At 36.1% G+C, this 15,122-nt stretch overlaps 1 protein-coding gene across 1 annotated transcript in view; it reads right to left on the reverse strand.

Moving 5' to 3' along the window:
- Kpna3 (karyopherin subunit alpha 3) overlaps positions 1 to 15,122 on the reverse strand; it is a 71,784-nt gene that overhangs the window by 3,215 nt on the left and 53,447 nt on the right. Inside the window, exons 7-13 of the mRNA XM_023717252.1 lie at positions 12,928 to 13,013; positions 10,383 to 10,469; positions 9,855 to 10,024; positions 8,392 to 8,436; positions 5,021 to 5,152; positions 3,578 to 3,706; positions 12 to 93 (exon numbers count right to left, since the gene is read on the reverse strand). Of these exons, the coding sequence (XP_023573020.1) occupies positions 12 to 93; positions 3,578 to 3,706; positions 5,021 to 5,152; positions 8,392 to 8,436; positions 9,855 to 10,024; positions 10,383 to 10,469; positions 12,928 to 13,013 (731 nt within the window). The remainder of the gene's footprint in view (positions 1 to 11; positions 94 to 3,577; positions 3,707 to 5,020; positions 5,153 to 8,391; positions 8,437 to 9,854; positions 10,025 to 10,382; positions 10,470 to 12,927; positions 13,014 to 15,122) is intronic.

A 15,122-nucleotide genomic window follows, 5' to 3' on the forward strand; every position in this document is an offset into this window, starting at 1 on the left:
ATGAATAATCATAGGGATTAATCCAGCATCTATTACAGCTTGAACTTGTTGCTGATTGCCTGCTGTTATGTTGGAAAGGAACCAAACCGCTTCCTGCAATTGGACATAATACAGGGCATAGTTTTGTTTGAAAAAGTATACCTTTAGTGCTTTTACATAAATATACTCTCTCTCTCTCTCTCTCTCTCTCTATATATATATATATATATATATATATCACAAAATTACCTGAGTTATGCTAAAATGATTATATCTAAAAAGTGATTTGATTGTCTAACATCTTCCTGTTAAAATAAAATATATAGAAATTGCCATCCATAATATTTGTGTCCCACTAACCAGGCATCTACCCATTCAACAAACACAAGCCTACTGCAAGATACATATTATTCTAGGCCAGTGATGGTGAACTTTCAATTATATATACAGCTTGCTGTGACATGTATGCCATAGGTTCACCACTACCGTTCTAGGCAATGGAGATATGCCAGCGAACAAAGCAGACCAAAACCTTTATTCACGCACCTTACATTTCTGTCCATTAGTTCTCTCTAAAAGGCAGAAGTACAAGACTGAATTTTGGAGTACATTGTTAAAACTACCATGGTAATAAAGATGAACTGTTTTATTTTAAAAACAACTATTCCTAAGACATAATCAAGTATTCCATAGAAATTAAGCTTAGAAATGGGTCTATGTAACAATACTGTATTAATTTAATATTAAAGGATTTACAAACCATAAAAAGGCTTATTGTAATATTACTGTCAAATGTTTATCTTCTTTGTTCTGCACATCTAAGAGTTAACTGTAAATTTATTCTACCAACCAACTATAGTAAGATATCAATAACTGGTGAATTTGTGTTTAAAGGGTATGAGTGTTTCTCTCCTCTCCAATTTCCCCTCCCCTTTAGTTTGGTACTGGGGACTGAATCCAGGGCCTTCACGCTGAGGTCTACCCAATTTTTTATTTTGAGACAGGATCTCATAAAGTTGCTAAGTTGCTCAGGGTGGACTTGCACTTGCAGTCCTCCTACGTTAGCTTCCTGAAGTACTGGAATTACAGGTATATATCACCACATCTGGCTATTTTTCTTGTAAATTCTGTGGGTTTAAACATTTTAAAATTAAAATGCAAGGAGGAAAAATCAAGTTGGTAAATTCTAATACAGGATCTCCCAATGATCTCAAGATATAAGTAACAAATTCTCAAGGTGAAAACTTTTTAAACTACCAGCTTTTTGGCTGAGTATATAATTGTACAAAGCTTTTCCTTCCCACACAATGCCTTCATGGAAGAGCATAAAGCACCACGGGCCAGAACATCTTTCTTTTTTGTTGTTGTTGTTTTTTAAATAATTTTACTGAGAAAGTAGCAATGAGATATTTTCAAAACAAGTTAGTAGTGCAGTTATTCCTAGAACAAGATGCAGACATGATATCTTGTCTAAACATTATTAGTTCAAAACTTTCTTCTCACTGAACTAAGAGAAAGCAGCTGTATATCTATGCTATTTTGTATATACATATATATATATATTTTTTTTTTCCACTACAAAATGGTCCTTCATTTATATCCCTTTTGCAGAACATCTTTCTACACTCCTCTGTCTAGAATTTTTTTTAGTGTTTCATAATTATAGAATATACTTAGCCATAAAATCACCAATATTATTAAAATTTCTTCAGTAAAAATCACTGGCCCAGAGTTTGAGTTTCTCTGTATTCACCAGAACAGATTTATCCATAAAACATAATTTTTGATAATATACCTTTCTGCAGGAATCAAAATCAAATTATAGTCAAGCAATTATATAAACATTATTTATTTATTTATTTATATTTTAGGGAATGGTCTACAAGGTGTTTAGGGTCTCACTAGTAGATCAGACTCATAATGATCCGCCTGTTTACAGACTCTCAAGAGCTGGGATTATAGGCGCATGACACTTCGCACAGTCTCAATCCACATCTTAGTGTGCCCTGGGGGCGGGGCCAGCATGGCAGGCCTGGGATGGAAGCCCCGACCCCTGCGCCAAGCAGGCACTTTAATCTGCTGAGCTATTTGGCTGGCCCTATATAAACACTTATGATACAGAAGAAATGATCAATTTTGCTGGATTTGAGGAAAGCAGCACGATGGGTGATAAAACTGCATTAGAAACATAAACTAAGTGCATAATGAGATACCATTTCACACCTACTATGATATCTGTAACTTTTTAAAAGTGTAAAATATGGGGAAACTGGAAATTAATATATTGCTGATGGGAATCTAAAATGGTACAACCATTCTGGAAAAATTTTGGTGATTTCTTAAAACACTACCACAGGATTACCATGATCCAAGAATTCCTAGCTTTCCACTCAAAGGAAATAAAAGCAAAGATTCATACAGCTCTTTATATGGTTTTATATATAATAATCAAAGATCGCAAATGACCCAAGTATCAATAGGTGAGTGGATAAACAAAACAAAATGTGTAACACAAAACAGAGCATTCACTATAAGGAATAAACTTCTGGTGAATACTAGATAAACCTTGAAAACTTGTTATGTGAAATACATCAGATATAAAAAGATTTCAGTACTTAATTAAACACAACTAATAATGATTTTTTAAAATGTATTTTTTAGTACAGGGACTACAGGGTCTCACTACATAGATTGGACTCACAGTGATACTCCTGTTTTCAGCCTCCCAAGTACTAGGATTACAGGTGTGCCTCAGGGGCGGGGTCGGCATGGCATGCTGGGGATTGAACCCTGGTTCCTGCGTCTGCCTAAGCATGCTGAGAGCTATTTGGCCAGCCCTAAGACTATACAACTAATAATAAATTTGCATTTTAAACTTGAAATCTTTTTTTTTTTTTCTTCTGTATTTAGGACAGGGCCTACAGGGTCTACAGAGTCTCACTTTATAGATCAGACTCGTAGTAATCCTCCTGTTTTCAGCCTCCCAAGTGCTGAGATTACAGGTGCGCACCATCATGCCCAGTCTCAATTGCCATCTCAGCAAGCCCATGCCCTGTGGGTGGGGCGGCAGGGGGCACACCAGGGATGAAACCCCAGTTGCTGTGCTTGGCCTAAGCAGGCACTTTAGTCCGCTGAACTATCAGGCCAGCCCTATGCTTGAAATCTTATAAAGAGAAAATTTTATAATTCTGGAACTTTGATTTTTCATCTTAGAGCCCACTCTATTTCTGTAGCAGATTAAATTATGATCTGTTTGCTGGAGAATATACCAGCCACTCAAATGGGAGGTTTAAATGGACTTTCTTACATGGACTATTAATTTAGTAACTGTGATACTGCTCAATCTATAAAAATGTATTTTATCTAAAAATATATTTTAAAACCTTCTGACAAGACTAGCACTTACAGGAAGCAACTAAAAGTTAAAATAAAGAATTGTTAGGTTACCTTAAAACAATTATCATCCTAACTGCAATATTTTTGAAGAAAAAAACACTCAAACATGCAGCAATAGAAACAGCAGGACAGTTCAAAGTGAGCTACTGGAAGAGAAAGCAATGTACTGGGTGGAGACATCACACATTATTTATGTATTTACCTTATTTATCTTCTCCTTTGGGTGTGACAGAAGATTGGGGAAGTGTGACAGGACATCACAGTTGAGTACAACCTGTGTCTGCTCATCAGTGCCTGTCACAATGTTGCCAACCGCCCTGAGTGCTGCAGTCTGGGACAGGGATTAAAAAAAAGAATTTTAGAAGTTATTTGTTTATCATGAAACTGATTCTTTTTATTTTATTTTATCATGTATTTGGTACAGGGTCTCACTACACAGCTTAGACTTCTATTGATCCTCCTGTTTAAGCTTCCCCAGTGCTGAGATACAGACATGTACCACCATGCCTGCTTTCAGTGGTTGGCTCAGTGTGCCCAGAGGTGGCACTGGAATGGCCTGTGGTGCCGGGGATTGAACCCATGTCTCTGCACTTGCCTAAGCAGGTGCTTAGTCAGCTGAGCTGTCTTGCCAGCCCTGAAAATCTTTACTTTTCATAATCCTAAGAAAATGTAAAAATGTAAGGAGTAGTCAATTAATATTTCTTTCATCTTTGCACAAAGCAATGATCAGAATGAGCAATTCTGAAGTTTCAACAAGTCTATGAAAAAAATGAAACTTTAAGGGGAAATTGTCCAAAAAACTGTTAAAGAAAGATTTTTTAAAAAAAGAAGACTAAGGGCCAGCGAGATAGCTCTGCAGCAGAAGCACCTACTTGGCAAGCATGAGGTCCTGAGTTCAATCGCTGGTACAGCAAATATATTATATTTGAAGGCAAAGTGGAGCAACTCCTAAATCAGGGAATTTGGTAGTAATATATATATCTGAAATAAAAACTCTTAAGTTCCAGTTTAAAAATAGCTATTCAAAAAAATAAATTAAAAAAAATAGCTATTCACATCCATTACTAAAGAGCATTCATTTCCATCTAACAAGTAAGTAACTTCAGCATAAGTGGAATTAGTAGACCTAACAGTTACTTGGAGTAGGAGAGAGGACATATAGTTAGGAAGCTATTACAATTACTGGGAGAAAGAAAATAAACTAAATCATTGGCTCTAGACAGACAAAGTCAAATCTGAGAGCTATGTGAAAAGAACTGAAAAATTTTGGTAAAAGAATGTAAAATGAAAGGAATTAAAGAATCTAGCTTGGAACATGCTTCCACTGAAAGGTGATAATTAAAATTGAAGTAAGTTTTGTAGACTAAATGATCATTTTATTTCTATCTGGATGAAATGACAATAGTATACTTGAAGGCATTCTTAGAAGGTATGTTTAATGGGTCAAGAATAATTGGTTAGCAAAGAATATAGGCATGAGAAACATTTGGAAATCAACAAAATCATACTCAGAAGACTAACAGAGCAAGCTTAAGCATTAGTGTGAACTGACTTAACTGAAGCTTGGCTATACTATATAAGGATAAGCTCACTGGTTATAGCAAACAATTCTATGTAAGTAAGAAAAAAACATAAAACTACTTACTTGAACTTTCACTTCCTGGTGGCTCAGAAGGGGCACCAGAAATGGCACAACACCTGAATCAATCACCATTTGTATCTGTTCATTCCCTCCATCTGTCAAGTATGACAGAGCCCAAACAGTGTCTACAAGAATCTACAGAAAGTAAAAAACAGTAACTTGTTGGTGTACTTATTTAAGTTCTTAAAATACATGTCAGGAATGATGACACAAAACGAAACTAAATTTTATGCTTTAGCTTGGCACCAAAGATATCTATTTGTATGCCAAATCCAGGTAAGTGGCAGTTATTTTACTTTTCTCACCTATCAGACTAGCAAAAAATTTAAATTCAGCATTCTTAGGAGTTACGTAGAATGTCACTTTTGTATGCTGCTTGCTAAGAAGGCAAAGTGGAGCAACTCCTAAATCAGGGAATTTGGTAGCATATAAAAAATTATAAAAGCATTTATTATCTAACAATCCTTTTAGTTACTTACCATGAAAATATATCTCCAATAACATGTAAATGCACAATCATGTATACACAAAACAGAGAATCCTGAGGCTTGGAATTACACTTTGCTCTGTGATGTTTTAGGAGACTACTAAATGAAATACAACTTTTTATTGAATAGCTCCATCTATTAATAGAAATCCTTCTTCCCACATTAATATAGAAAGGTTTCAATAATGATATATTCAAAACTTCTTTTTAATGTATTTGGAACAGGGTCTCAGTATGCAGCTCGGACTCCTAGTGATCCTACTGTTTTCAGTGTCCCAGCACTGGGATTACAGGCATGCATCAACATGCCCAGCCTAACACTCCTCCTAACTATTGTTTATTACAGATAATTATACTTGTGTGTATACCTATGTGCTGCTGCTCTACAAAAACTATTCAATGACTCCACACTACAAGATAAAGCCAAAATTCCTTATTAATTAAATTTACATTTTAGGTATACATAATAATCACATTCATCATGGGGAATTTGTACCTGTACATGACATATCTTCATTTTTTTCCCCCTATTCTTCTATCCTTCCTTAAACCTCTCTTCCCTCCTAAAGCCAAAATTCTTTAACACAGGTTCCAAAGCTCTGTAAATAAATTCTGTATCAAATATACTGTATAGAGACCATCCCGGTTCTCACTGTGGCCCAGGAAGTGTATATTTGTGATCCCATGAAAAATTATAATTCTAATGAGTTAATTTTAATCCACCACTTCCAGTGCAACCTATGGTGAGAATAAAGACATTAAGGCATATGTGTAGTTACAGGGAGCCAAGAGGTCATAAATCCAGCCATGATGATGGCTATTCAGAAAAAAGGCCTTGATTCAAGACCAAACCTGGGTTTTATTTATTCATGAAGAAGGGAATGACTTAATGATTGACTGTGAGAATGGTGGGAAGTAGGTGAGTGCTGTGAGCTGGGCTAGGTAGGAGGCCTCAAATCACCTCTGCAATGCAGAGAAGTATATAGAGAAAGAGTAATCTGTGTAACTCAATTGAGCCAGTATCTAATATTTTGGGGTCAGTGCTTCAGCTCTGTAGTTTTTCAAGCCCAGAAAATCACTCAACGTTCCACTCTAGGCTCTTCATCCCACCTCCTCCTCATTCCATCTCTATGGGCTCACATAAGGGAACAATGGGAGGACCTGGGGAAACACAGCCTGCTGTCTTTAAACACTATCATCAGCACCTTGGCTGGACTGATATGCACTGCTAAAAGACAACTGAAGGGATAAAGAAAATAAAGAAAAGTCCTAGCCAGCTCTGTACATATTAATACATAGAAATTGTGTCAGGTTCAGTCAAAATGAAGACAAGTGCTCTTTCTTCAGAGTCACCCAGGTGGTTTTCCACAATACTGAATCTATCTACACCATATTCTCTAAAACCTCCCATGGTCCTTACCATCTCTGAGGCCATGAAATTATTTTCTCAACTTGACAAAATTCTATTCATGTCAGCTGCATGACTTTGTAAATAAGTCATTTAATTACCTCACTCCTTTTCTTTAAATCCACATTAGTAAATAATGGTAACAGAGAAAACGACAGCACCAATCTCAGGATTTTTGATATGAATTAAGAGAATTAACACATGTAAATCACTTAAAACAGTGCCTGGCACATTTTAAAACTCAATAAACATTGTGTATATTATCTTTGACATCTCTGTCACCATCTCCTTCTTAAAATGTTCATTGCAGGGGCGGGGAGATAGCTCAGTAGTATAAGCACCTGCCTGGCAAGTGCAGGGTCCTCAGTTCAATCCCCAGTACTGCAAAAAAAACAACAACAAAACAAAACAAAACACAAAGCTCATCTCAAATATGATTTCTTCACTGATGCTTTCTGGTTTACGAGAAAAAATTATCTTTGCTTTCATCAACTAGCACTATGGTGTTCTGCTACACTTTTTTTGGTCTGCTTTTGCATCATGTAGTATATTTATATAATCATGGCCTGAAAGACTACAAGGCCTTGGTTTCAATTCACAGCTATGACTCTTATTTACTGTATACCTTACTGCTTTCTAAACTGTTATCACTTTACAAATATTAACCTTTAAAAAAAACTATGAATTAGGCATGTTGGCACATTCCTGTAATCTTAGCACTCAGAAGGCTGAGGCAAGAGCACCACCAAATGTCTGAGGCCAGCCTAGGCTACATAATGAGTTCAAGGCCAGACTGCTCTACATAGCAAGCCCTTGCCTCAAAAAACAACCCCAAAAAATAAAACTCTGTTGCAGGTTCCCTTTTATCTGTGAGGAGTACATTCTGAGACCCCAAGTAAATGAAACTACTGAAACTGAGTATAGTACTAACCCCTGTATATACTGTTTTTTTCCTTTCCTACATGTACATACCTGTGATAGTTTTAATTCATATTTAGGCATAACAAGAGAACAATAACTAATGTTGAAACAGGACAATAACAATAAACTATAATATAATTATGATTTTAAAACTCATGTATTAGAAACTGGGATTTTCAAATTAGTATTTTTTGACCACAGATAAATGAAACTATAGTAAGTAAAAATGTGGGCAAGAGGGAACTACTATACAAAAATTAAGTACATGTATGATAGTATCTCTAAAATTAGTATTTTGTTGATTAAGTTATTATCTTATTTAATGTTAACTTCACTTACAAAAACTACTTATATACTATGAAAGCTTGTCAAATTGATAAAACAGTCTGACACTTAATTTAAAAATGATTCCAGTCCCATCAAGAGTAAATCAGGGGGCTGGGGAGATAGCTCAGCGGCATAAGTGCCTGCTTTGCAAGCACAAGATCCTGAGTTCAATACCCAGTGCACACACACTCAAGAAAGAGTAAATTAGACATTAACTTCTGCTATACTTACATTTATGTCTGTATGGTATATGAGGATACATAAAGCTGGCAAAATCTGAGGAAAGAAGATAAGCAATGAGTAACAAGGTCGGTGGACATGTCTTAGTAAAAATAACTCTTATATAAAGAGCAATAAATATGTTTGTAGGGCAAAGAAAACAACGTTAAATTTGTTTGAATATCTTTTAGGAAAACGAAAATCTGATAAATTCAATCTGAAAAACTCAGAGCATATTTTCAAATGTCTAAGTAAAACATCCAACTAAATCTGACAGAGATTTATGTACCTTAAAGGAAAAAAAATGTTAACCTTAAAATATAAAATGTTAAGTGAAAAGAATGGCAATTCAAAATATAACTATAAGAAGTCATCCCATAAATCTGTTATCACTGTCTCACTTACCTGAGTAAAGTAAATTTTTATTTAATAAATTTCTTGGGCAATATTAAAATTTTGACCTCAGCTTTACTTAAGAAAATCACAAAATAAAATGGATGCTTTGAATTCAGGCCTTACCAATCTCTTTTTAAAATGTGCAAGAGATTTCAAATCACTCTAAAGGTATTACACTAAGTATCCTTGCATAACAACAAAAGGTAGCAGATGTTGGCTAAACATGTGGATTCTAGAGATACACAATCAACAATTCTCTGCACAGTCAAGTGAATAAAAGCTTTGAAGGGCTGACTCCCTGCCCTGACTCCTTGGGGACTGAACCCAGGGCATCCCACACACTAGGCAAGAACTCTGTCATTGAGCTATATTCTCAAACATCATATGAGTTTTATAAACTCAAAATAGATTCATTTACACATTAGCTATAAATAGAAAAACTTTATATTAGATTTGACATGATGTCACACTTTCAAGAACACTAATTTTGTCAGTAATCAATTGCACTTAATGCAAATTCACTTAAGAACATTTTCACATACATTCACTAGTTCTCCTTGTAGCAACCCCACCCTTTAGTATATCAACAGTGTAATGTACTAATAAAGCTTTGAATTTTTTTCTTTCTCGCTTTTGTATTTCTTTCTTTTTTTTTAAAAGTCAGGGTCTTGCTCTGTAAATCAGGCTGGCCTTAAACTTCCTATGTAGCCCAGGCTGGCCTTGAACTTGCAGTAATCCTCTTGCCTCACCTTCCCAAGCACTAGGATTATAGATGTGCATTACCATTCCTGGCCTATTTTTTTTTCATGTGTTGTATTTTTCTATCTTAATTTTTGATAAGTATTCTTCTTATAAGTTATTTAAAAAATAAACATTAAGTATGAACAAGATTTGTTCACATATTACCAAGACACTGAACTTTTATTTCATAGGAGTGTAACTAAATACAGTACGTTATTTAAAAAAATCTCATACCTGTAATGAAATCAGCATATGCATTATTTCCTTCCCTGTGTATAACACCTAAAGCATAAACATAGGGAAAATATACCATCTGGCCTTTGCAATTCTTCATTTACCTCCTGAACTGTCTCCATAGGCGGTGGGGGGTCCTTATTCCTGCAGAGATTTACAATGACCCATGTGACGTTCCGAAGGAAGGTGATGGGAATGGAGGGATTGATGAAAGACAGAAGAGGTTTGACAACTCCCAGTGATATAACATAATCTCTACATTGAGGACCATCACCTACAGAAATGAAAATTGTATTTAAAAAAAAAATTACATTCAGGATGAGAAAGTTTGAAATGTATGCAATGGCTTATGTTGGGACACTGATGTTCTATGTTTCCTCAACTCTACTCAAAGACAGCCAGTGTTGTTTCTCCAGATTTTAATTTGAGGAATGCAAATTTAACCTACTATTCCTGATACAAATTGTACATTCTTTTACACTCATGAAATACAACCTTAAGTTGGTATTTATAAGAATATAGTCAACCCATATTAAATTCAGAGGAAACATAGTATGCAATGGCTATGCCAACGTAGAAAAAATGTTAATTAAGATTCTTAATTGATCTTTTAAAATCTAACTCCAACTTACCTATAATGTTTCCCAAAGCCCATACTGCTTGTTCACAAACATTCTGATGTGGTGAATGGAGAAGTCTTAGAAAAAGAGGTACTGCATCTGTAATAAATAAAAGTGATTATTTATACTAACAAAATGCTAAAGAGTTTATAGACTTCAGCCTAAAAAAGTTGATTAGAGTCTGGCACATTACTGTTACCCCATGATAGCTTACTAGATGAATAAATATGGCAAGGATTATCTTTACCCTAAAAATAATTATCAGAATAATTTCCCCTTAATAGTATGAGAATCTAAAAATTATTATAGCATTATCTATAAAAGCAAAAACAAAAACAAAAGGCAAAAAGGCAGCATGAAATTTTTGGGGGGCTGGGGATACAGCTCAGCGGCACAACACCTGCCTGACAAGCATGAGCTTGTGAGTTTGATTCCTGGTACAAAACAAAAAAGAAATCTTTCTTATAATTAACTAAAAAAGAAAAAAAGAAAGAAAAAAAAAGTTCTTACTACTCCCAACATGTACCCTTTAAAGTATAATTATTTGGGCTGGGAAAGTAGCTTAGCACTTTCTAGCATGTGTGAAGCTCTTGCCTAGCATGTGTGAAGCTCTTGGTTTAATCTAATATATGTGGTACTGGCAACTGAACCAGAACCTTTGCACTGAGTTACACCCGCAGCCCTTTAATTTTTTTTTTTTATTCTGATACAAGGCCTTGCTAAATTACCCAGGTTGATCTGAACTTTCAATCATCTGGTCTGAGCCGTCTCAAACCCCAGGATTACAGATGTTTAATCCTTATTCTTTATATAACTTTATACTCATTTCCAGGATAAACTAGATCACTTTCTAAATTTCAAATCTAAGTTATCTTTAGGATATTTTTGGCATATCTGTGCACTATTTGTATAATTTACTTGACATTATTAAAATCCATTCTTTAGGGCTGGGCAGATAGCTCAGCGGATTAAAGAGTTTGCTTAGGCAGAAACTGTGACCAGGGTTCGATCCCTGGCATGCAGTGCTGGCCCTGCCCCAGGGGCACACTGAGACAGCAATTGAGATTGTGCGTAGTGGTGCATGCCTGTAATCCCAGTGCTTGGGAGGCTGGTAACAGCAGGATCACTATGAATCCGATCTGTGTAGTGAGATCCTGTAGTAAATACACTAAAAAAAACCCAAAATCCATACTTCAAGCAAATAGAATTTATCAGTTCAAGTGTATGGTACAATAATTCTTAGTATTTACAGAGTTGTGCAGTCACTGCCACAGTCCAATTTTACATCATCACCAATCCCTCTAAACGTTCAAATCCAGAGCACTCACTCATTTTCTCTTTCGCTACTCACTCTCCCAGCCCTCAGCAATCAATGACTTCTGTCTTTCCTTATTCTATGTAATTCAGATAAATGAAAACATACCATGTTATAATATAAAAATGAAGTATCCTCCAAAGACCTACGTATTGAGGGCTTGATTCCCCAGTGCAGCAATGTTCAGAGGTGGGGTCCAGGGTGGCAATTAACAGGCATTGACCTCATTAAAGAATGAACCCACTGATGAGTTCATTAGCTTAAGGTGCTATCAAGATGTGGGGCCCTGCTGGAGCAATCAGGTCACTGGGCACATGCCTTCAAAGAGTATCTCTCTTCTCTGGTTCTTCCTCTGCTGCTTCCTGGATGCCATGAGGTGAGCAACTTTCTTCTACCACATCCTCCAGCCCTGAGGTTTTTGCCCTGGCGCCAGTTAACCATGGACTGAAACTTCTAAAAACACTACTCAAAATAAACCTTTGCTCTTTGAAGTTGTGTATGTCAGGTATTTTATCTCAGCAATGGAACTCAACCAATGTAGTGGTCAATGGAATGTAGATTTTTTTGGTCAGGTATCTTTCACTTAGCATAATGTTTTCCATCAATGATGTATAATGATGTAACAGGCATCAATACTTCATTTTTGACTGCTGAATAGCATTCCATTACATACACATTTTGTTTACCCACCCATCTGTTAAAGGACATTTGGGTTATTTATGAATAGTTTGCTGTGAACATGTGAATGTACCTCTCTGTGCACATATTTCATCTCTCTTGGTTTCTCCTAGGAAAAGTGCTGGGTCACACAGTAACTGCTTAACATTTTGAAAAATTGATTTCCAAAGCAGCTATACCACTATACATTCTCACAAGCAACAAATGGAAGTTTCAGCTGACCCATTTTTAATTTAACTAATCACTTCTGTAAAACAGAAGATGAGCATCATTTAAATAAATAAACAATAAAAGCAAAAGACCTTGTTAAATTTTACCTAATTTTGATTAAAGCCCCTTATAGGACTATGTCAGTTTGTCAACACATCAAATAATTATAAACCCATCTTAAGGTAAACACTTTTTAATGATGATAGTTATGGAAAAGATATCAAAACCATCAAAGTAACATAAATTCACCAGTTTAAAAGTTTCGTAAGATAAAATTTTCTTTTTAACAAAGCACTTGCCATCCAAAACAAGTTTTTAAAAAGTTCATAAGAGCAAGGAACTGAACTGACTTACTGGACTGTACAACAGCTTGAGTCTGTGCAGAAGTTCCTGATGCTATATTGGTTAGGGCCCATGCAGCTTCAAACTGTAATGAAGGGCTGTAAATAAATAAATAAGTAAATAAATTTTTTTTCAATTTTTTACTGGAGTCAAGCCAAGGTTTTGCTTTGTAGTTCAGCCTGGCCTTGAACTCACTATGTAGCTCAGGCTAGCCTCAAAAATGCAGCGATCCTTCTGCCTCTGCTTCCGAAGTGCTGGGATTATAGGTTTGTGCCACCACATGCCACTAAATTACTTAACTATATAACTACCTCCTCCAAACGTGATAAACCTGAGATACAAATGATCATCTCTTACTGTCTTGAACTTTACTTCATTATATCCAATTGCCTGCCACATTTCTCCACTTGCATATTTCACTGCCTAACAAAGTCAGTCACCATAAACCTCTTTATGTCCATTGGTAGTTGAAAAATCTGACTTGACTACACCATCCATTGATACTGCATACACTAAGGTTATTGTAAGCTGTATATTAAGTTTTCAGAAAGTCAGGGACTGCTGGATGTAGTGGCACAAGCCAGTAACTCCAGCATTAAAGGACTGCACATATACTCAGTATAAAGGCCTGGGCTCAAAATGTGTGTGTGGGAGGGAGTGGTGATAGCTGTAAGTTTTTTAAAAAGGCATCACACAGAGTGATTTTAATGTACACTGATAAGAAGGAATAGATCAAAATGTGTAAGGTTGTGTGAAAATATAAAAAACATGGGCCGTGTGTATGTGTGTAAATTTTCTAGGGCTGAGAGGATTTAGGAACGTGTTTCAAATCCTAGGCTTTGGAAGTCATAATTTATTCTATAGATATATTAAGGACAAAGTGCTATTTTAAAGAATGTTTTATTTATTTATTTATTTATTTATTTGGCACAGGGTCTTGCTATGCAGCTCAGACTCCTAGTAATCCACCTGTTTTAAGCTCCCCAGTGCTGAGATTACAGGTGTGCGCCACCACGCTCGGCTTCAGTGGCTGGCATGGTGTGCCCTGGGTCCGGGGTCTGCACAGCATGCGGTACCGGGGATCTAACCTGGGTCCTTGTGCTTGCCAGGCAGGTGCCTAGACTGCTGAGCTATCTCCCCAGCCCACGAAGAGCTATTGAAAAGGGAAATGAGAATAATTAGAATGGATTCTAAAAAGTTAAAACCCTTGACATAGGAGAGAACTGTTGAAAGACCTTTTAAAAGGAAATTATAAAATTATATACACTTCTAGCAAAAATAGATAAAAGAATATGAACCCTTAAGTGAAAACCAGAAAAGGCAGGCATATAGCCAGCAAAAGGAGTAAATGGACAATAAAAGTAAAGATGACAGAATGAATGGTATTGCTGCCACAGATGGGAAAAACAAAGACTTAATAAAGTGGTTAAGTAGTCTACAAAATACAAGCAATAGGGCCCACAAATAGGGCCGGTGAGATAGCTCAGCGGACTAAGTGCCTGCTTAGGCTTGATTCCTGGCACCACATGCCCCACCGGTTCTGCCCCTGGACATGCCAAGCTGGCCACAGAAACCAAACATGGTGGAATACACCTGTAATATCAGCACTGGGGAGGCTGAAAACAGGAAGATCACTAGGAGTCTGAGCTGTGTAGTGAGATCCTGTACCAAATACATTAAAAAGAAAAAGTCAACTAATAAGGAAATAGGGAACTATGAAAGATTAAAAAGCCACAAAAAGTCTTTTGAGATGTCATGTCAAAAAAAAAATTAAAAAATGTAAGTGACCAAATTAACAATAAATGAACATCAATTATGACCTTTAAATTCTACAGATTATTTCCATTCTTCACAACCACCTAATTTTACAGGTAAGGTATCTCATGCTTAAAAACCATCTTTTGGTCAACAGCCCCTGGATTTTTGTTGTTACTGTTGTTTTGTTTCTTTGAGACAGGTTCTCGCTGTATAGTTCAGAGTGGCTTTGAACTACGTAGCTCATGCTGGCCTTCAACTTGCAATGATCCTCTTTGCCTCAGTTTCCCAAGAACTGAGATTATAAGCATGTGCCATACCCAGCATAACCCCTGGACTTAAATCAGGGTCTAATATCTTGGTCCTATGGTCTTTTACACTGTATCACAACTTCCCATGAGAAATTCATAAAGTTGTATTTAACCACTGGCAATTTTCTATTCTTTCTTTGG

This window comes from Octodon degus, unplaced genomic scaffold (assembly GCF_000260255.1).
Source record: "Octodon degus isolate 3935 unplaced genomic scaffold, OctDeg1.0 scaffold00051, whole genome shotgun sequence".
Taxonomy (NCBI): domain Eukaryota; kingdom Metazoa; phylum Chordata; class Mammalia; order Rodentia; family Octodontidae; genus Octodon; species Octodon degus.